The sequence below is a fragment of the Phoxinus phoxinus genome (assembly GCF_949152265.1).
Source record: "Phoxinus phoxinus genome assembly, chromosome: 25".
In the NCBI taxonomy this organism is placed as follows: Eukaryota; Metazoa; Chordata; class Actinopteri; order Cypriniformes; family Leuciscidae; genus Phoxinus; species Phoxinus phoxinus.
Window position 1 is genome coordinate 19,596,951 of NC_136900.1, and position 23,703 is coordinate 19,620,653.

Genomic DNA, 23,703 nt, shown 5'->3' on the forward strand with positions numbered 1-23,703 from the left:
TGGCTACTTGCTCTGGATATTGATCAAAACACACCTAATGAGATTATCAAGGGACATTATGTTTGCTCGGTACATTTCACTGAGGACGACTATTTTCAAAAAATGGAATTTGCCACAAGGACCATGAAACGTGCGCTGAAGGATACAGCCATCCCATCGATATCACATACAGGACAAAGTGGAGCGGCTGCGGTAAGTGTTCCGTTATATTTTTTAAATGTTTAGCCTAACATTACTGTAACAGTGCCATTAGCTAACTTAGATCTAATGTAACGTTAGTGACACTATTATATGAATAGGGTGGTAACTACTATTGCAGTTGTTTACGGGCTCCATGTATCCCCTGTAATGTTAGTATTGTTGCCTCGAACGCGCTCTGTCGTCCCAATAACACTTGAGCGGAGCTAGAGTCACTCACGTGGTTTTGTTGACAGAAGAAACAACGGCGCGTCTCAGGTGCTGCGGTTATCACTCCGCCCAAGTAGCAGTGCTTCGCCTTCAGAGAATATAGTTCCCAGTATTTATACGGTTAAAATATGTCTGTGTCTCATGTGACTTTGTTTTTTGACTCATGTGACTCTGTGACTATACAAATCACAACATGTAAATAGGAAAATGTTTGTTTTATTTTGTCACTTATTTGGATTAGTATGCTAGCTGCAACCATTCACATCCAGTCTTTGTGCTAAGCTAGGCTAGCGGTGGGTGCGTCAAACAGACTTATAGTACGCACGGAGGTGAAAAAGGTATGTATGGACTTATCTAACTCTGGGGGATAAGGTGAATTGGCTAAAGTCCCAAAAAGTCGGAGTGTTCCTTTAAGGTAGGAGTAATTTTTGAATATATTATATCCTGCTTAATCATAGCTACAAGTGATACTGGGAGAGCTTTCACAATCTGTTTAAACTTCTTTTGGGTACATTGAATTTGAAATTTGTCACAGAATTCAACATGTTGTAAAACATTTCCTTCCACATCCATGAAGTGGGCAATAGCCCAGACACCTTTAGAGAACCATTCTGAAATAAAAAGAACAATAACAGAAGTATATAGTTGGTTTGCTCATCCGCCATCAAGCGGAGTGATACAAACGGTGAAAAGGTTCCAGTGCTGATACTGTGGGACTATCGCATGGCTGGAAAAGGCTCTCAGCCAATCAAATTCAGATTTCAGTTTAATAATAATAATCAAATACATGCAGCAATCCAAACGGGTAGTAAAATCTACACCATAAATGTAAACGTAACAAACACTACCATATACACGAACATCAACCGACAACCAGAGACTGAAAACAGAGGAACTAAATACACAGAGATAGTGGACTAAATGATGAGCAGCTGTGCTGGAGGATTAGTGTCCAAGGGAAAGTTCGGCCCGTTTTGAAGGACTGATCGGATGTATGCTATCAACCACGATCCTTTGCACACATTCCAATCCGCAAAAATAAACTGACGGAAAATAGTCGGTACTGAGTTTGTCCGAGTTTATTATGAAATGTAAGACAAAAGTAATGTTTTTTTACATGAAAGCATGTTAACTTTTGTTTTGATGTAAATTAATCACTAACACTAAACTGCCAATAATGTAAGCCACCGGGAGACGTCATGACTGTCATTCACTTTGCATTAATAAAAAGCCAGTTAATTTGTGCCATGACCGTGGGGGCGTGGACATGTGTGACGTAGCCATACGCTCTTACTAGACCGTCTCATTCTAGCGTTTACTTTGACCTCTCTCCCTGCCGTTACGTCACTTCCGGTTTGGCGGTTTTCAAATGCGGAAGTAACATTTTCTCACAAAAACGACTCCAGAAGCCTAAATAGCGTTTTATAAGTATATGTTTATATTTAAATATAGTTCATACATTATTTTTCTATACATTGGCTCACGGTACTCTAACCTGCAATAGCCTTTAAGCCTACAAGCTTCAAGACTGAAATAGATGCAGGATGTGGATCTCAGTTTGAGAAATACCCTGAAAGTCCATTAAAGTGAAACTAAAGATGAATGAGTCCAGATAACTGTGACAACTTCGATTAATAAATGCTTTAGAAGTATTTTTCATTGTCAGTTTTATGTTAACTAATGATTTGACTAATTTTAACCAATAACTAACTAATTAACGAAAGTATATGGTGTGATGAACAACAAAATTGCAAATACAAAAATATGAATGGCTGTTTAAAACATTTACATACTACTCAGAAATAGAAAGTAGCATAGATGCTTTGTTTACGAGGTTACCAGGGTAACGGCTGGATGGATTTCTACTGCTCTGTCAGCGCCAACTGCCCTCAAAGAGGGAACGTGCATTTTCATTCAGTGCGTCTCCTTCACTTGTTCCTCTATGCGGTTCTCATGCGTGTTGCGCACATGCCTCTTTAACACAGCGTATAGCCTACAGTGTTTGCTTTTGCACGGAATAATTCGTAATGAATAATTCTTCATGGTATTTTGAAGTGCCCACGATAACGTGTTCATTATCGTTCGTGAACATAGTATATTATTAACGTATATTTGCACATCTAATTTATATGGCTACCACTAAATTGGTGAATGTTTTAAACTTGTGTAAAGTGAGGAGTCATGACTTGTTTGGAAAAGGTTAGTTACATGTCTGTTTATTAATTGTGAGTTCTGCATTGAACCAACTTCAAATGACTTGTGACCTAGGAATAGTGCAGCATTTTAAATATTACTTCATAATGTTTTTTGTTTGTTTTTGTTTTTCAGAAAAAATCTAATTCCAGAAACTGAAATTTCCAGGTTCTGAAGACGAAAGCCCAAATTTTTATTGCAGTGTCAGACTTCGGACCCCACCGTATACACTCAACAGATGGCAAGAGTATAATCTGCTAGCACGGACATTTTCTTACTTTTACTTCAGTGTTTACTTCCCTATAAACCTCACTTGATAAGGCCGTCAACACCAGAACACCACTGACACCATGGCAACGTGTTAATGATGGTTTTATATCAGCTTACAGGTCAGAAATGCTGGAGGACGGAAGCACTGACATTTATAGAACTACTTTGACCTTAAAGTGAGCGCAGATTGAAGGCACTAGTGACAAATGCGGCCATAAACACGTTCTGCGTTCTGAACTTGAAAGCATCATTAAAAGCAGGCTTAGGAAAAAGGTCATATTCATTCACAGTTTTAGTGTAATCACGTTCATGGGAAATACATTTGTAATTTCCATACATGTTAGCCAGCATGGCTGGGATGAGGAGGAGGCATTCTGATTGAGTCTGCTGGCATGGGCTTCTCTTGTCCCCGTGTTCCCATACATAAGTGGCATGATGGGAATCAACAGGACAAGAGAGATAAAATGGGACATCAGTGGGCACAAAGTGTCGGATACTTAATGGAGCCGTCGATGATTGTTGCACATCACGTCTGAATCTTCCCACTGAAAAAAACAGGTAAATGATACATGAGTTAGGAAGATTGTTTTGTCTTTTGTCGTAAAATATTGCGGGGATAAAGAATTACGAGATTATTCTTATAACATACCTGTTTTTTGTTGACATACGTTAGTCAGTCCATCAGCAATGTTTTGTATTCCTCCTCTGAAACAAAACAGAAAATTATTTAAAACAGTTAGGGTGTTGTAGCAGGTTGCCAGGGTGTTGCTATGGAGTTTCTAACCCAGCTAACAGAAAACATCCTCAGAACTTTGGCTAACATTCCTGGAACAACGTTTGTTCATAAGTTTGAGAGAACCTTTCCACAATGTTAATAGAATTAGAATAAAATCGTTTAGAGTTATCTGGGCCCTTTGCACCAGCTGGACCTAAAACGTTAGTCACACCGTCTGATTTCAATGAGTATACGAACGAGTCAGCGTGTATCCAAAGTCTCCCTGTACACTCTTACAACGCATTTAAATGGTTATTTATTTAACGTCCTAAACATGTAAAATGTTACTTATAAGTCGGGAATTGTCCCTGCTTATTAAAAGTGTGAGCAATCTACATAGAGGACTACATATGGCAAATGTCAAAGTGCTCATTCTAATTCTGAATAGATTTATGCTTTTTTATAGATTTATGCTGAATAGATTTATGCTTATACAACTTAAATCCTCTTGAAGCCTACAGATACAGTCAATAATTCAGATCAGATTTGGACTGACAGTGTGAACATAGCGTTTAAGACTGCAAAATATTGTTCCCAAGCATTTATGCTGTCCTTCCTAGGTACACAATTTCTGTGTTTAATCCCAGATATGTTCATACTTCATATTTCCTGCATAATTACATTACAGGCATTTTGTGTTAGGTTGGCTATGTGCAGTAGACACACCCTTAACATCTTAACGATGTTATATCGCGTATCATAAATTAACCCATCAACATACAGTTCATGTCTGCAGAAACAATGAACTCACAATTAATAAACAGACATGTAACTAACCTTTTCCAAACAAGTCATGACTCCTCACTTTACACCTAACTTTGACTAGGCATAAGATTTAGGATAATCAGTTGGGTGAATAATTCAATGACTCCCTCACAAAGACAGTGTCCAAAATCGCATATTGAGTAGGTACTACATTTGAATTTACTTTGTGACCATTATAAAGTGTTACATATAGTCTGAATACAACCAGAATAACTGAAATTCAGACGTAGATCATTGTAATAACTTGTGCAATATTACTTATGTAGTTTTACAATGTGCAATAATCTATTTTATATTTTATAATGTGAACTTATTTATATGAGAAAGTCTATTTGTCTCTTTTTTTGCACTTTTAAAATGTTTGCTGCTCCTTGCTCTCCCTTAAAATATATATATATATATTTTAAATAAAAGCTGACTCTGAGAAACGCACAAGAATTCCAATGTACCAGTACTGTAACGTACCTGTGCAAATGGCAATAAAATTTAAACTTAAACGTATTAGAATTTCATTAATTCAGGTGAAATTCAGACATTACAGTTATAACTGCAGTAATAATTCACTCACAATTAATTCACAGACATGAGTAATCTTTTCCGAACAAGTCATGACTTTTCACTTTACCCCTATACCTTTGAGTAGGCAAAATATTTAGTCTCAGACGTGCAGATGGTGCAACAGGTATAAATTCTATGCAGGTCTTAAGCCGCATTTTACATCCAGCTGGTGCAACCGGCTCCTGGTCTTTAATAATGTTCTCAAAATGTTACCACAAAAACGCTAGCACAAAAACTATATATATAATATATAGCACAATAATGTATATGATATAATAATATTTAATAAAAGAATAAAAAGATAAAGCATACTTAGTTTGTGCCGTGCAGCCTCGTTCAGTCCAAGCGCAGTATGGATCCCGGGAAAGAACACATTCCTCACAGGAAGCATTGTAGTCTTGACATCTCTGCAGGTCTAACACGGACAACTGAGCAGGATATCCTACAAACAGCTTCTTCTGCAGATAAAAACACAACTGAAGAGTCAAAACTGATGTTATTTGTGTTTACAAAGTATTCAATGACAAGGCTGCATGATTACAACGCCTTCTTGCAAAACGTACATAGTTTGACGATACACAATAAGGCTGTGTGTTATTTTTCCCACCTCATACATTTCCCTCATTGTCCGAAGGCATTCCTCAAGTGTCGGAGGAATTTAATGAAGCCATTTTAACTGTAATGTTCTTATTTGCAGCAACTAGGAGTATTCGTAGGAGATACATTCTCTGCTCTTTGTATTGAATCTGGTTTTACTCTCAAAATAGCTATTAAAGGGTCTCTGGACAAACTAACCTGAACAGAGTCAAGTTTCATTGATTGTATGGGAGCTGAGCCGTTGCACAGATGCGTTTCAGAGATGATAAAAGCTTCGGAGCCGTCCTCCAGGATCTTGAGGATTTCGCCATTATCTAAGAGGAGCAAAGACAATGAATGGGAGTAAGGCAGTCTGTGCTCTGAAAGAACTAGTGAGAGCATTTAGTGTAAGCAGGTTCAATAGTCATTTAAAATTGACAAGCTCATATAATGGAAAACTTATTAAGGCTGGAATACACTGCACGACTTTCGTAATGATTATTTCCCAGATTTGTGTTCTAGAGGAGTCTACACATGTTGCTTAAAATCAGTCTTTAGCATAAACTAATGTAGTGTATGATGGGCACATACAATGATTTTAAGCCACATGCTGACTGGGAAATGAGCACTGACGAGGACAGTGATGATGATATTAAACATCTGCTCAAACTGAACCCTTCCAAGCTCCAAGACGTAACAAAATATGCTTTATTTTGTTCTTCTGCAATTGTTATTCTTAATATTAAGAGAGTGTTATATTATCGCGACAGGTAGAGATCCATCCGGGTCGCTAAAGACCTGAATATGTAATAATGATTGGCGAAACATGCATTTAAGGGTTAATAATACAAAAATCTCATTCTAAAGGGAACATATGACGAGAAAACAAATTTACCTTCATCTTTTGAAATAAAATAGTCAATTATACTCTGAAAGTATAACTTAAACCTTCACCCAGAGTCCAAAAAAGACTGCGGTTTCTGGCTGTGTGTGGCACCAGCTCTGCATATCCTTCTGAAGGATCCCATGCTTACAAAAGAGTGCAAAGCCAATTGCAAAGCCAAAGGGAGTGTTTCAATTGGAGACTTAAAGGCACAGCAGAAAAGAAAAACATTTCTAGGGGTCAGAAAAGGTTTTCTTGTGCAAAGAACTTGAAAGACAAAAGCCGGTAATGAGGGGAGGGCTTTTTATATCAAATGTATTGTTATTTTATCTGGTATGAAGGAAGTCACGAAGCAAACATCTATATACAGAGATCTTGAACCAATTTACCACATCCATACCTGTTGCAAGCAGCAGCACATTGTGCATGTTTTCATCTGAAGCTTGGACTCGGTCAACAGCTATCTTGGTAAAGTTCTTATTACTTGTAAAGAAAGGTTTGTCTTGTTGAATGGGATGAATCCAGTCCTTCATCTCTGGATAGTCTTTAATAATATGGAGGGTGGAACGTGGAATGGAATTGCTGTTTTTCACACACTGGAAAAGATGGAGTTATATCAGTTATAATGTCATTTCAGTTGGCATTGTTTGAGGTCTGAGGTTATAACAATCTCATTGTTACCAAGACAAAGGTCAAAGCAAAAATGACTGCGTGCGTATATCCTCAAGTATAAGAGGAGATTTAAAATAGCTATTGTGAGGAAACGATAGACTTGGCTCACCAACAATGGCTATAGAAAGATTCACCTTTGGGTCAAGAGTAAAATTATTGAAGTTGTTGGGTGTAAACAGGTACACAAAAATAAAACTTAGGAAAAATGTGAATTAAATAAACATTTGCAGTGAGCAGGCTTCACTTGAATCAAATGTTACTCAATACAGTTTTTTGAACGATGTTTTAATGCAAAAATAAAATAAAATAGGATGATCCCATTGCGAACAAACAGTCAATATTCTATAGGTATACAAAAAAAAATTAATTTGCTCCTGACATCATAAATTAAGTCACTTAGTCTGCACCGCCTGATTTCAATGAGTAAACGACTGAGTCAGCGTGTATCCAAAGTCTCCCTGTACACTCTTACAACGCATTTAAATGGTTATTTATTTAACGTCCTAAACATGTAAAAAGTTACTTATAAGTCGGGAATTGTCCCTGCTTATTCAAAGTGTGAGCAATCTACATAGAGGACTACGTATGGCAAATGTCAAAGTGTTCATTCTAATTCTGAATAGATTTATGCTTTTTTTATATATTTATGCTGAATAGATTTATGCTTTTTTTATATATTTATGCTGAATAGATTTATGCTTAAATACTCTTGAAGCAGTTATTCACCTTGTTTATGTAATTATGTTAGGTAATCCTCTTTTGTTTTCTATCCAAAAAAAAACATGATAAAACAAGATGTTTATTAAGTTTATTCTGGAAAGGAATGTTGTTGCTCACCGTTCCTGGTCTTGGGCTGGGTATGGCCTCAGTATAACCTTTGAAGGAAGATTCCTCAAAAACATAATCAAGATCCTTCAAGTAGTATATGCAGACAGCAGTAGAGTTCCTATGCAAATGTTAAAATAACAGATTGTTAACACACACACACATATATATATGCAAATAAATTAGCTGATGGCTTTTTAGTTTGGATACAATCTGCGATCCCTGACCCAGTTTGTTTACTGGCTTCCACGGCTTCAACTTGCTGTGTTTTCCGACAACTGGCAACCCGGGGTGTCGAAAATAATATTGGGTAAATTGGCAGTGGGCGGAGTCACACAGACCAAAACAAAAACAGACATTCCAACACGAAACACACATTTTTAAAAGGGGGGGGGGGGGGGGGGGGGGGTGTAATGCCATTTTCACAAGATGTAAAATAAGTCTCTGATGTCCCCAGAGTGTGTGTGTGACACCACAGATATTTTTATATCGCATGTTAAAGTGACACTTTTTGAGGCTGAGCAACACAACGTTTTCAGTTCGTCCCTTTAAATGCAAATGAGCCGCTGCTTCCGGCACAGGGGGCGGAGCTTCAAGAGTTCGTGTTATTTTACCACACACACACACACACACACACACTTAAAATTTCCAAAACTTTTAGCCTTTTATGTTCAAACCGGAGTCAAAAAGATGGAGAGACTCGAGAAGAAGTGACAACATGTAGAAGCAACAGGACATTTCTGAATGTTTAGTTGATGAATTTATGCAGCTGATGTGAGTTATCTTCTAGTCATTGATTGGCATATTCTGTCTTGATAATCTATAAATCGTGTTCCGGGGGCGGGTTTATGTAAATGTTAGGGTTGGTGAAAAAAAACGTCAAAAAAAAGTATCGTTATAGTTCGTTGCTGTGGATGCGAATATAATTTCCTCTTAGTTCAGCCTTCCGCTTGGAACAATGACTGATAAGCTTCATAAACAAGGGACAATTGACTTTTTGTGTTTGTACTGATCACTTACAGACTGTGGCCCAGTTTACACCTGGTATTAAGAAGTGTTTTGGTCAATCGGATCAAGTTAGACAAAAAAAAAAAAAAACACGTTTACACCTTGTATTTTATTATAGTCTCCTTTGTCCAGTTTCAACTACTTATATCCTTGTTTCTTCAAGGGGAAGGTCTATGGGAGGGTAAATATATGGGGTTTTCTGATCTTTCAATCTAATGGACAAAATAAGCTCACGCAATTTACATATCAAAGTGCCCGAAGATGACGAAAAAACATACGGAGGGGACCAGCTTTTATTTCTGCTCTGAGAGCCGCAAGACGACGCAGAGCGCGGTGAGTGCGTGTTAGAAATCAGGAATGGTGAGGGAACATTGTGCTTGGTACGTTTTTTCATCTTCAAACCAAGCTTTTTTTTAATCCTGTCTCACTAGCGCGCCTCCCATTATGTTTACGCATTAGATCAGTAGGTGGAGAGTAGACGGTCTTTTGTGGCTGTTCGAATGCATTCGACCACATGAGCGTTTACACTACGAAAGCAATCCGGTCGAATGCGTTTTCGACTACCTCTGGAAGTGGTTGAAAGTGGACAAGCTCAAAAGTCAGATATAGTCAGGTGGAGCTGGGGAAGATGGAGGGTTTCAGAAGTGCCAAAACAATGAAAAGCATTTGAATGTTGAGAAAGCAAGCTCATTGGTTCCACAGCAGCCAATCAGCTGTGCTATGTAGATAATGATGTGATCGCTAACAATTGAGTTAAGGACCCATCAGCCAGTGCCATCTAGTGTTTCATGACAGAACTTTGTATTTATTTCATCTTCATTATGAGAAGATGAAAGCATATACAGTATGTATATATATATATATAAACTCTCCATTGATAAAGATGCTATTTTAATGCTCTTCTCGAAACCGAAACCTTTGTTTCCAAAGCTGAACATTCTTAACAAGAAGTAACAGAGTAAATCCTATTTAAATATCAGAAGATAATGCAGTGTTTACCAGCTGCTGGAGAAGAGTGCATACACTCGCGACTTCATCCAGTCCTCAGCATGCTGGACAAAAACGTCCTGTAGGCGGTTGAAGTACAACGACTCACTAGGAATCGCACACACGAGTCGTGCCTTCAGAAAGGAGGTCCAGATGTTCTGGAGGAACATTTTGGGGCCGCCCTCGTCCACCTATGAGAGATTGGTATCTTCACAGGTGGAACATTTTCAGCTGAATTCCAATCCCATATATATACACGTCTATCCACATGCCAAGAAAGCTTTGTTTCTCTTCAGAACGTTCTCAGATCTTCCCTAATGTTCTAGCAAGGTTCTCTCAAAGTTATGAACAAACATACTTCCAGTAACATTAACAGAATGTTTGTTTAAGTGTTCTGGTCTTTGATAATGTTGTCAAAACGTTAGCACAAAAACTATGTTTATGGAGATATTTTTCTAAAACGTTTTATTTGGAACATTCCCATAATGTTTGCAAAATGATTCCCTTAACATCCGCATTACAAAGAAAAAACTTTTTTAAAACACATAAAATACAAGATGGTTTATGAAAATAATGTTTTCACAACATAATGTGAACGTTAGCAAACTGTTCTTAGAGCATATTTTTTATTGGTTAAGCAACTTCTGCAGGTCATGCTTTGTTAGTAACAGATCTCTGTACTGACTTGTTTCCAACTGATGTTTACTAAACCTTGCTCTCAGCAAAAAGCGCTAAAAGAAGAGCGATGACTTGTCAAATTGGACGCCAGAGAGGCTTGCAGTGCTGAAATGCAATCTGGCTTTGTGAGACATCTTTACCACCTCTGCAATAATCATGGTAACCAATCTCAGAAGCAAATGCCTTTATAAGTCAAGGCCATTCATCTTTCCTCGAAATGTGTAGGACGATACAATTGCTTTTGAAGGTCACTTTTCCATAATAATTTTTCTCTCAGACACATGTAGGAAGCCTCACAAAGAACAGACACATCTTTCATATCCAAGTGAGAAACATACCTTACAAACTCTGGCAACTCTAGATATCCAAGGATCAGCTTCTGGGCTCGTGTCCGAGTTTTTTTCACGAAATAAGACGTAAATCTTCTCATTCAAGGAGTCATTTTTGCGCTCGGCCAGAAAACTGGAGATAAAAGTGGGTTCTGTGGGAGAGTTCGAATAAGTCATGAATTATTTCTTTATTCATTCCACATTTTTACTCATTTCAATTAACCTCAACTTTAGCTTCAAGTGAGAAACAGTGACTAGGGAGTATTTTGACAGCTGAAGCTTGGGAGTAGAAAAACAAAGCGCTGTAAGCAGACTCAATGTAAGCAATTGAAAATATTCCGCTTTCTCAGCAAACTCGTCAGCAAAACTAAAGTGTATTACTTAAGTGCATCCTTTAAATTACATTAACCAGAGTAAGATCTACGAGTTCACTTAGACTAATCTGTCCTAAGTTCCTTAAATCTGAAATAACCTTTCTTTGTGGACATTTGGAGATGTCCTCAATTAGAAAAACAGTTCAAACAGTTCATACATAAAATACGAGTTTGCCTAACAATGCTCTTCTAGTAATTTTAGTGAAAATATGTGATTCCACCAACCTGAGACCCACTGGTCATGCATCCATACATTGGTTCGATTTCCAGTTTTTCTTCGAAACTGCAGCAGGGTTCCATCACTGTAAAGAGGAGCTGCTGCATAGAGGTCTCCATCTGAACATATAAAATGGCAACATTCATTACAAAAAGAGCTGAATCACTTTCTCGGATCTGTCCATCTGCTTAATGAAAGCCTATGCTAGATAAGCAAGTGCAATCCTCCAGCTCATTCACAAAGCCTATGCAGATCAAAATATTAAGCTGCTTGTGCTCTGCACTCACCTGCCATCAGAGACAGCGAGTTTTGTATACATGTGTGAGGTGAGATCCCTGTGCCGTCTACAGCCTCAGTGGAATGATTGCTTTCTGCGGCAAACTATGAAAAGAGAAAATATTTTTTGAGAGCAGCGATATGGCAAGCCATTTTAACATTTATTCATTTGATGATATGAATGAAATAAATCTACAATTGAAAATACAATTACAAATGTAGTTCAAATTAAAGTTGAGATGTCAAGTGCTTACAAAATTAATTTTTATATTAAGAATTCACATTTTTTGCAAGTAATAACTGATATCAAAAATAGGCATTTTAACAAGTAAAAATGATAATCATGATATCAGGAAATTTGAATGTTGATTTCAAAAATTATTTTTTTCTGGGAATTAAAAGTCAAATTGGCGTTTGAACTAGTAAGACATATGATCATCACATATTTGAATGTTTGAATGTAAATGTCACACATAAATTACTTCACTAAAGTTTATTTGCGGTAAAATTTACGACAAGCTGAAACCAGACATACACACAGCCAGTAAAGCTGACACAAAATTGCAGAGAGTCCAAGCTTATATTAAAAACGTTCGCTGTGTTTAATTCGTTTTGAAAAAGGGACACTTTGATTGGGCGAAGATTTGCTGCGAATGCTCTCTGAGGCGAAAGTTTCGCGCAAGAGAGAGCAGGAGAGAGTGAGAGAGACATCTTTTGGGCATCTTTTTATTAAAATGACTAGCTGCAGCCTATGCTCCCTATAAATAAAAATGCACTCTACGAAAAGTACATAAAAATACACTGTAAAAAAGGGGAGGGGCCTGAGAGTTGTAAACATTAAACATTTTGGCTAAGTCCTCTCAATCTGCCAGACTTGCCGACTGCAGCTTTAAGAGCCAGGGGGTGTAAACTTTTGAACAGCATGGTTGGTATAAATTGTTCTTATTTTGTTTAAAAAAATGCATTAATTCGTTTAGTACTGCCCTTCATAGGCTAAATAAGATATTAACATGTAAAAGAAAATAAGAAAAATGTACACATCACCATCGTCTTGCTCAAAAGTTTACCCCTGGCTCTTAATCCATCGTGTTGCATTCTTGAGCATTACCTTGCAGATTCTAAAAGATGTACAATAGGTAAATGAATGACTGCAACTATACATTGTAATCCTTTTGTAAAGGTTAAAATATTAATTTAAGAGCTCAATGTTGAGACCTTTCGCCGGAGTTTGATTGACAGGCGATCTGACCAATAATAATGCAGATATCCACCATTTTTGTCCGACAAACAAACCAAACCAGTTAGTAGATTAAAGTCAGTGGACTTGAACTTGAAAAATGGTGTGTATCGACGTTTGGGGTCATATTATTTTGGGGTCACCCCAAAGACAAGGAATGTAAACAAGACACGAGGAGCTTGAGGGTTAAACATCCCAGTTGATTGTACTTTAAAAAAATTAAGGCAGCAACTTTTTTTTTACAGCGTAAACATATTGCCTGAATCTGTTGGATATTTTGCATGCACAAATAGAGTTGAGTCAAGATACACATATTTTTTCCTCAGTATGGCCTTACTTTACTAAAAAAAGTAAACAACATTTGACAGAAACTGCGCAATTCTAAATATGTCGCAAAGCTATGCAAAAATCTTGCTCTACATTTGTTTCTTACCAGTTTCCAACACTTTGGCTCTCCTCCTCCATTCGTCCCACATACGAATGTGTAGTCTCGAAATCTCTCAATTACAGTGACTACATTTTCACAAGAGCTCTGTATAGATGGATGAATATTAGAAAGACTGTTATAAACCATACATTTTTTATTCCCTCCCCCACCAATACTTAAAAAAATTTTTTTTAACTCACATTACCACATCTTGGTAAGTTTGGATTCAGAGTGAAGTTCTACAAATAAAAACAAAACATCATCTGAATAAATTGTATAGTTCGAATCTCAATAAACCGTGTTTTATTTGATTATCCCGGTCACAAAATCTTCTGAACACTCCTCAAAATGTGTTTTATTTAATTTAATTTTACATATTTGAGTACTATGACTGTACAATTATTTAACAAATCATATACAAAGCAACAGATCACATGTTTTCTCACTAATCAATAACACAATTAACATTTAAATAATGCATTGTAACCATAGCAACAGATTGGACATGTTGATGGAAATAAATCTTTCATGAACACCTGACATTCTGCTTTTGTTTGATTAAATGGCCTGAATTAAACTGCACTGACAGACACGAAGTGGACCCAGCTGTCTGTGTGCGTCATTTCTGACTATCTATTCACGATATATAATTTAACCTAGGCTCAATTTACTAATTACTCCCACTGCCAAAAGTTTCAGTTAACTTCAGTCTTAACTGAAGCGGTAAAAATAATAATGTCTATGCTTTATATTCCAACTCTGAAAAATGGGTTGAATAGGATAAAAATAGTATTATTTTAATAATAATTTAATATTTTATTATATTTTTGATAGAAAATGGCAAAATCATATAGATGCATTGTGATTCATATAAATATAACATATAATTTACATATTAATGTCCAATTAATTACAATTAATGTCCATTTACCTCCAAAATCTGTCCAGTGTCTACATCAACACGTAGAACCATATTTAATCCTCCCACCAAAATACTCTTATATCCTTCTTGATGAAATAAGACTGTATGCCTATAGTTCGTGTTGTATAACAGTAGAGAATCATCTGAGAACAATAAAATAAAACAAAAGTTATGTCGTCGTAAGATATAATCTTCTGTCACACAAACACAAGATGCATCATTTCATTTGATATACAAAAACAAAACAAGAACAAAAACAATAGAAAAATATACAAAAATGTTAGCCTACTATAATTAGTCTGACTACAGGGTAAATGTGTAGGCTATGTTCTCTTACCTTGTCTTAGTGTTAATCTGGGATTACAAGAGCAAAACACGCACTGAAAGCACGCTCCATAAATAAACCAAGGATAAGCCAAAATGCCTTTGATGTCGACAGAGAAATATCGTTTTAGGAGCATTGTCCTGCAGAGTCTATTCGCTCAGAGCTCGAGCACATCTCATCTTACAGAGTAGCTACTTGTGTAGACTGACAACAGAGCACTAGACTCTTTTAGCTCCATAGAGATGAGGGAGGAGTGAAAACAAAGTGCAGGCAAAGATTGTCATTAACTTCTCATTAACAGACACAGACAGATCATAATGAGATGTATACGGTTCTAGACTAATTATATACAGTAAGTGTGTTGTTAATATTTTCTAAACATTCACCGTTAATAATTTGCAGTTTAATCTTTCGATTTCAGTCGGAACTCGGAATAATAGTAATTTGTCTTATTAAAAATGTCACTTTAGTTAGTGCGACTTACAATAATGGCCCAAATCAGTCAAATATTGTATCACGAACTTCTTAACTTTATAAAAGGAACTATACGGTAGGCTACACTAGAATATCTATTATTCTGTTTCCAATTTGACTCGTTCTCCAGTCCACTAGGTGGCACGGTGGCACGACACCATCCACCACATACCAGAAGAAGAAGAAGAACAGCTGACTGACTGTCAAAATGGTATTTATCTTATTTATTATTGGACCTAGGTTTATTTTGGTTTCACATCTGAAACCTTAAAAGTTATAATATGTGACCGCTTTGTTTTGTGGATTTTTGTGGATAGCGCACGCTAACGTTAATCGTCTAACGTTAGTGTAGTCTAACGTTAAAGGCTGAGCAACAGAAGTAAACATATTCTTCATTCATTTTGCTCTTTCATTTCAGAGGTTCCGATTTTGTGGAGATCTGGACTGTCCTGACTGGGTCCTTGCAGAAATAAGCACCTTAGCTAGGATAGTAAGTGCGGTTTGTCTAAATGTAATAGGTGTTTTGATGCTCCCTTTGACAGCTTCTGTCTAAACCTTAACTGTAAATAATTTGCTTTATTGCTGTTCTTCACAGTCGAGCGTCAAGATGAAACTTCTGTGTGTGCAAGTCATGAAAGATCTGCTGGATGAAGGCATTGATGTAAGAGAGCACTGGCTACAGCAGATTGCTATACTGGAAACTGAATTAATATCCATCTAACTAGTAACTGTATACAATTATCTGTTTTCAGTATGACAAAGTTTCAAAGCTGACCACAGATGCAAAATTTGGTGAGTATAACCCAGTTTTTATGTCATGTATTCTCAGTAATAGTGATGTGTCAAATAAGATTATTATTATAAATCAAATGTTTCAATACTGATAAGCTAATAGTTATTTTCATGTTATGGCTTATAACAGTAAATGGCTGATATAAAAATGATTTTCAAATAATATTTGATGTTAATAAATATTAATATTAAATGAAAACTAAAATTAGTAGTTTTAAATGCTACAACTGAATTTAGGCTAAACAGCATTATAATGTATGTACAGTCACAGTGTGGGAAAGCTGGATATGGATATTGATTTTGAGATTTGCTAAAGATAACATTTAACATTGTTATTAAATTATGTGTTAAGTGTTATGTGTTTTAAATTCATTAAATTTAGTGTTAGATGATGGCAAAAGTGTAATTGCAAAAAAAATAGGACATGAGCAACAATTAAATATCCACTATATACCTGATATACATACATAAATGTATTTTCTGTTGTCTGTGTGTATTTTATGCCATATCACATGCTAATTTGTCTTTTTTCCACCCAGAAATTGGAGACATTAAAGCCAGTGTAGCTGTGCTGAGTTTTATTCTGTCCAGTGCTGCTAAACATGATGTAGACAGTGAATCTCTCTCCAGTGAACTACAGCAGCTCGGCCTGCCTAAAGGTAAGGATATGCACTTTATCATTTTTTTACTTTATACTAAAGTGGCCCATTATGCTATTTTAAAGGTTTCTATTGTTGTTTTGACAGTGTCCTGCAATAGGTTTACATGCAACCAAGGTCAAAAATTGGTCAGATGGACCAGTCTGTTGTTATTGGTCTACTCTGCTCTGATTGGTCTACTCTGCTCTGATTGGTCAGATGGCCCAGTCTGTTGTGATCGGTCTACTCTACTCTGATTGGTCAGGTGGCCCAGTGTGTTGTGATTGGTCTACTCTAGGGATGTGCACGAATATTCGAATCTGTGAATATTCTATCTGTAATTATTATTCAAAAAAAGCCGTAAATGCTTCATAAACCAATCAGAGTAGAGTAGACCAATCACAACACACTGGGCCATCTGACCAATCAGAGCATAGTAGACCAATCACAACACACTGGGCCATCTGACCAATCAGAGCAAAGTAGACCAATCACAACACACTGGACCATCTGACCAATCAGAGTAGAGTAGACCAATCACAACACACTGGACCATCTGACCAATCAGAGCAGAGTAGACCAATCACAACACACTGAGCCATCTGACCAATCAGACCAAAGTAGACCAATCACAACACACTGGACCATCTGACCAATCAGAGCAGAGTAGACCAATCACAACACACTGGGCCATCTGACCAATCAGAGCAGAGTAGACCAGATTGGTCAGATGGCCCAGTGTGTTGTGATTGGTCTACTCTGCTCTGATTGGTCAGATGGTCCAGTGTGTTGTGATTGGTCTACTCTACTCTGATTGGTCAGATGGCTCAGTGTGTTGTGATTGGTCTACTCTACTCTGATTCGAGCCGAGTCCTCATCCTTTTGAAGTGCATCAAAGTGGATTTGCTTTGGCAGAGCAGAAAACAGTGTCTTCTCGACACGTCGACAACATGCACCAAACTCTTCCAGTCTCAGCTACAGCTACAGTGGTTGAGGGTCAAAGTAGATGTTATTCACGAGCAGCCAGTGAAGACCACAGACGGGCATTATGCAAATTTGTTCGATCAGGAAGTAAGACTGGAATTACTGGCGACTCGTTTCAGGCACTTCAGAATCGGTTCTTTCTTGTGGGAGGCACAAACTCCATTTATAGTGCACTTTGATCTTTGAAACTTTGCAGACCTTTTACAGTCACAAACAGCTGTATTACTCAGCGTAATGCTTTAATCATGTATTTGTTTGTTTTTAGAGCACGCCACAGGACTGTGTAAATCATATGAAGATAAACACAGTGCTCTACAGGAAAAGCTGAGGGAGAGCAGCCTACGATGTGAGTATTACCAATAAAAAAAAGAAAGGAAATCCATCCCGTATTAATCATTTACATATAATATCCTGATCCATGTCATGTGTCAGTGGGTCGTCTGGAAGCGGTGAACTGGCGTGTGGATTACACCCTGAGCTCTAGTGAAATAAAGCAAGTGAATGAACCCACAGTCCAGCTCAGACTTCAGGCTCAGGACCCCGAGACCGACTCCACAGAGACCACCGTTGTCTCCATCACTGCTGACAAGTTCAGAGTCCTGCTAACAGGTGGCCGAGTCATTTTCCTTCTGGTATCAGTGATTATATATTGTATTATGCATATTGTAAATTTCCTTGTTTTTTGTTTTCCAGAACTCAAACAAGCACAGACTATGATGAATGCACTACAGTGAACCAGTCATCCTTTGTTGAAGAGTACTGATGAAATGTGCGCGTGCACAGAATCTGTCCGTGTACATGAAATGTGCTTCTCAGAAAGAAAAGAAAAATGTTTTTCTAACATTATGTATTTTGTAGAGGTCTCCAAATGTGGTTGCTCAAAATGAGCACTGACCTCAAAAAAAGCACATCAATCAGATTTATCATTTTTATTCATTTCTTTTTGTACCAGACGTGACTAGAAACTTAATTTTGTCACGGGTTGAATGACATCCAGAGAACAAAAAGCTCTTAGTGATTCATCTCCCCTCATGTATTTGTCCTAATATCATGTGCATTTTCTTAAATAAATTGTTTTTTTTTTCTCTTTAAAAAAATGATATGTAATAACAACATTTCCATTTCCATAACGTTACTTACAATTTCATTTGGTACATTTTTTGTTGTTTGTTTTGTTACTAATGTAATCAACAGTTTTTGCGGTTAAATGGGAATGGCCATCTTTAAAATGCAAATATATACTATTTAGAGTTTATTCAGATATTTTATTTATTTCCCCTGGCATTGAGAATTTCTATTAAGACCAGTTGGAAATCTTCAGATCTGGTAATATATGAATGGACTGGACATAAACTACAACTCCCATGATCCTCCCGTGCTCGTTTCATAAACATTAGCACACACCGCGCGAATTTCCATTATATAACATACATCAAGAGCAAAGGTGAGTTGGTGCACGATTCATTAAATTAAACCAGCGATTTACTGAACATGATCTTGCTGACTATTCGCACGTTGCAAAGCGACAATTCGTGAACTTTGCACGTAGCGTCTAAACATGCCTGTACTAACCTCTTATATACTGTCTATGGTACTAACGTTAGTTGCTCAGCGCTCACGGCAGACTTTCATAACAACAGCATCGTTCAACATCAGGAAATGATTGTGAAACTAGCACAGCACGCTTATCAGACGCTCTCAATTAGATTACAATACAGTCCCGTTGAACTATTATCTGTCCACTTTGGTGTCTCTTGTTTTTTAAGCATTAGAGGCAATACCCATTATTTCTCCACCGTTTATCAAAAACATTTATTGAAACTGACAAATGGCAGGAAGTAATCTTTACACGGATTGTAGCGGTAACTGAATGTGTCGAGCTTCATACGCAAGTCATTTATCGGAAATATTGTATTAAAATGTGTTAGTAGGACTACATGCTTAATTTAGGATAAATCTTCCACTCCATTACCCATTTGATCAGAAAAGTATTCATATTTTCCCAAAGTTTGCCATATTTTTCCTGGAAAGTTGTAAAAACAGACATCATGATGTTTATATTTCTAGGGTCTGGTTTTGACTGCAAAATAAGAAAGAAAGAACAAAACTAACTCAGAAATAAAGCAAATTAGTTTGACTGTGAAAACAATTTAGTTTGACTTCCTGAGTTTTTAAAATCTAATTCTGCGTTTTCTGAAGTTAACCTACCGGAACTTTCACTGATCATTTGTTGATTTTAAAAAAAGATAGGCCTAAATTATTAAAGTCAGCATGAAGCGGACGTTGAATTAGTCTTTTCTTCCCTGTTGTGACGTGCTATATCCTCGAACAAGAAAAATCGGACTTGTTCGGATGGTTGTGGTTTGCTATTGGTCAATCTCATGTGATTGACAGGTTGCATGCCCTTGTGCCACACGCCAATTGCTGCAAATGGGAGAGTTATTTTGATGAAAGATTTTTAGGGCACAAAATAATGATGTGCATAGATAAATCATATAATAACTACTGTAATATTCCATTTAAAAAAACAAATGAACGATTTTGATGTCATTGTGACGAGTGACGACTAAGAGTTTTAGGTCCTATTTTGAACCTGACTGTGGAAAGTCTCTACTAGTCTAATGCAACAACAACAACATCTGAACCCCTTATGTTTAGGTTTTTCCTTTCATGTTCGAGAATGCCGGAGGGTCCTGAGCTTCATTTGGCTAGCCTGTTTGTCAACAGGATGTGTGAAGGGCTTGTGTTTACTGGAGCCGTAGAGAAATCTGAAGTTAATAAAAATCCTGAGGTCCCGTTCTGCTGTGATGCCTACATCATCAAAGCCCAGTCCAGAGGAAAAGAGGTCATACTCACACTCACACCCATTAAAAAGGATGGTGACAGTAAGCGCAAGGTCGGCAAACATCAGTCTCAGCATCCGATGGATGTGGTTTTCCGATTTGGGATGTCAGGGTTTTTCCGCTTCACTTCAGAAGACGATCTTCCAAAACATGCCCACCTGCGGTTCTACACTAACGAGAGCCCACGCAGGGTTCTGAGTTTTGAGGACACACGCAGATTTGGCAGCTGGCAAGCAAATGGGACATGGCAAAAAGACAGAGGGCCTTGCGTCCTGTTCGAGTACGAGAGCTTCAGGTGACTCTAATAATCATAGTACACATTAAACGTATAACAGAAATAAGTACAACTGATTTAGCTAGGTTTCTAGTAAGAAAGCAGAAATTGTACAGTACCCATACGTAAAAAAAAAAATATATTTTTGAAAGTGACATTTTTTTTTTTCAACCTTCAACTAGCCTACAAAAATATATTTCAAATTGTATTTCAAATGCAAGAAAATACATTTCCAATCGTACAGTAGCCTAGATTTAGACAAAATGCAAAAGTGGATGGAACAGCATATCGACCAAAAACGAAACTATATTTCATATCCATCAATTAACATGTGTTATATGAATTTTAAACCCTTACAGGAATTGAAGAATTCCCGCACACTATCGGTACTTGCAAATAAGAAAACGTTTTATTAGCAACGTTTCGGTCTCACAACCTTCATCAGGCATCTTACAGGAAAAACACATTCATTTCCGCACGTTGTCCACTTTTGTTCAAATGTTTTCCCAAAAAATACAGAGTGATTGATCACGGCAGTCAGAAGAATTTGAATTTGAAAGCTGAGACTTTGCTTCATATAAAAAGTAACAGATTATTCTGATTTGGATGGGAGGTGCGCTATACAAACAATGTTTTGTTCATAAAAGATCAATTCATGGGATTTCAGTATCAGTCGGTCCAGAAAGATAAGAACGATTCAAATCGAGAAAATGTTATTTTCAACCCAGCTCTAGATATATTTTATACCAAGCATATTTCATGATGTGTCTTCGACATTGTGGTGTACAACTCAATGAATCTCTAGTTACACGGAAATTGTCAGGTAAGGTTACTCACAGGCACAACGTGACACTGGTTTAGTAGTTTGATGCTACTGTCAACGGAGATGCGATTAATATGAAAGGGCCAGTTTACGATGCAATGGTTGATAACTTAGTATGTGTGTTTAAATATTTCAGGGAGAAAGTTCTTTCAAATCTGTCTGACAAGGCATTTGACAAATCTATCTGTGAGGCTCTCTTAAATCAGAAGTATTTCAACGGGATCGGGAACTATCTTCGAGCAGAGATTTTGTTCAGGTAACTCACTTTCCAATGTTTTCTATGTTCAAAATAAATTGTGTATCTCAACTTTGAGAATAAAACCACATTGTCTTTTGGAAAAATCCCCTTTTCTTAACTTAATTGTACATTAAAACATTGAAATATTCCTCTTGTTGGCCTACTATCATGCCAATCTAAATCTGATTATGATTAAAAAGGAACTGAGTGTTTTTCCCACACATCCTTTTCAGATTACAAATCCCCCCATTTGTGAAGGCACGGACAGTTCTAGAGGGAATTGAGATGATAAATGAGGATAAAAAGGAGGTCAAAAAGGTCATTACAGTTTTAGAGCTGAAGAATCTGACCCTATAGTCAGTTAATAGGCACATTGTTTGGCATTAATCATGGCTCTGTTCGGTTTCATCCAGACAACAGATCCTGCTGGAAAGAAGGGGGTGAAGGTTGAGACCCCAGACCTCCTTTCTTTGTGTCACACTGTTCCCTTGGAGGTGGTGAAATTGGGTGGGTTTACACTGCATTTAATTGTGATACATTCATTTATCAACTACTATTTTGCACAGCTGTGTATGACGGTACATGCATACCCATCACATTCTGAATTAATAACATGTTATCTCAGATTTGTAGTCGTAGTGTCAGTCAAATTGTCTTTTTAGCTTCACATCGGTATTCGTGCAACTGATTTTTTTATTTCATTTTTATATAATTAGGTGAAAATGGCTATACACCAGCAAAGGCTGAATATTCTGTGCTACAAGCCTGGATGCAGTGTTACTGTGTGGATGGAATGAACTCATTGAGTGACCACAATGGACGGACAATTTGGTTCAAAGTATGTAAAATTGTATTTCTAAACTTGGAAACCATTAGGAAACATTTTATTAAAATGCTTTGTTTCAGGGGGATCCTGGTCCTATGGTGCCCAAAGGTAAAACCACTCTGCAATTTAAACAGATGATTTACTCCTAAGAATTTGAGTCACTTATAACTAAAAATTATTTTCCATTAGGTGCCAAATCTCGCAAATTTAAGTGGAAAATACAGAAAGATCACGATTATACTGATTCAAAGGTGAAAAGCAGTTTTTTTTTGTTGGAAACTTGGGTTCATGGACAGATACATGAACATTAAACGTCTGCTTCACTCTAGAAAGCCAAAAAGACTCACATCGAGAGCATTGCGATAGAAAAGCCTGCCAAGAAAAAGGACAACATAAAGGTAAAGAAAGAAAGTGCAATCTCTAAAGCACAAAGTGGTTCAAAAAGGCAGAAAAAAGACACAAAGAGGGTCAGTACAGAACCTGCAGATGAGAACACAAAGTCGAAAAAACAAGGAAAGAGAAGCTCAAAAGGTTCGAATCTTACTCTATTTGTATTTTTACTTTCAGTATTATACAGTGATTTCACTGCAATGTTGTTCTTTTTCAAGTTACTCCAAGGACTGGATCTAACAAAATCAAAGGCCAACATGTGGAGGAAGTGATTAAAACTAAAAGGAATTCCGTCACCTGCAGGGAAAGTGCAACAAAAGGTATGAATTCAGTCGTGGCCTTTTAATACAGAAGCGTGCTGTGCTCAGTGAGTTGTGGTGTCTTGGGTTGCTGATTCAGTCTTTCTCTGGATTCTTTTCTAGCAAAACCACAGAGGAGAAGTAGTGACACAAGACGAGGCCGTTCAAGATGATGACTTAAATCAGTATACTTTTCAAAAGGAGATGAAACTACTGTAATGGACCACTCAGACCTTTTATATTCAGTAAATACTTCATAATCTATTGTTAACAAAAATAAAATATGTATACAAAAAAATTACCTGAAATATATTAAAAAATATTTCCTTAAATTCTACTGTTTAATCGACCATCTTGCCTTTTTCTCTCTCTAAAATATCACTTAAAGGATAAGAGAGTTGAGAGGAAATAATAACA

The 23,703-nt window shown here is 37.0% G+C and overlaps 3 protein-coding genes across 3 annotated transcripts; 2 read left to right on the plus strand and 1 right to left on the minus strand.

The window, feature by feature from the left end:
* Nucleotides 1-609: 609 nt before the first annotated feature.
* Nucleotides 610-14,908, minus strand: sema7a (semaphorin 7A (JohnMiltonHagen blood group)). Its single transcript, XM_079603805.1, has 14 exons — nt 14,718-14,908; nt 14,390-14,523; nt 13,659-13,697; nt 13,465-13,563; nt 11,806-11,899; nt 11,527-11,637; nt 10,937-11,079; nt 9,933-10,111; nt 7,938-8,046; nt 6,829-7,024; nt 5,765-5,880; nt 5,282-5,427; nt 3,521-3,576; nt 610-3,416 (listed from the first exon to the last, which is right to left on the minus strand). The coding sequence occupies exons 1-14, from the start codon at nt 14,839-14,841 to the stop codon at nt 3,043-3,045; spliced, it is 1,920 nt and encodes a 639-aa protein (XP_079459931.1). The 5' UTR covers nt 14,842-14,908; the 3' UTR covers nt 610-3,042.
* On the plus strand, nt 14,756-19,037 carry commd4 (COMM domain containing 4). Its single transcript, XM_079603807.1, has 9 exons — nt 14,756-15,057; nt 15,310-15,390; nt 15,598-15,669; nt 15,775-15,840; nt 15,932-15,971; nt 16,511-16,630; nt 17,859-17,939; nt 18,026-18,202; nt 18,287-19,037. The coding sequence occupies exons 2-9, from the start codon at nt 15,388-15,390 to the stop codon at nt 18,325-18,327; spliced, it is 600 nt and encodes a 199-aa protein (XP_079459933.1). The 5' UTR covers nt 14,756-15,057; nt 15,310-15,387; the 3' UTR covers nt 18,328-19,037.
* On the plus strand, nt 18,920-23,622 carry neil1 (nei-like DNA glycosylase 1). Its single transcript, XM_079603806.1, has 11 exons — nt 18,920-19,037; nt 20,252-20,731; nt 21,670-21,789; nt 22,005-22,089; nt 22,185-22,278; nt 22,488-22,609; nt 22,678-22,705; nt 22,787-22,848; nt 22,927-23,128; nt 23,206-23,307; nt 23,410-23,622. Exons 2-11 carry the CDS (start codon nt 20,274-20,276, stop codon nt 23,457-23,459), a joined length of 1,323 nt encoding a protein of 440 aa, XP_079459932.1. The 5' UTR covers nt 18,920-19,037; nt 20,252-20,273; the 3' UTR covers nt 23,460-23,622.
* Nucleotides 23,623-23,703: the final 81 nt, after the last annotated feature.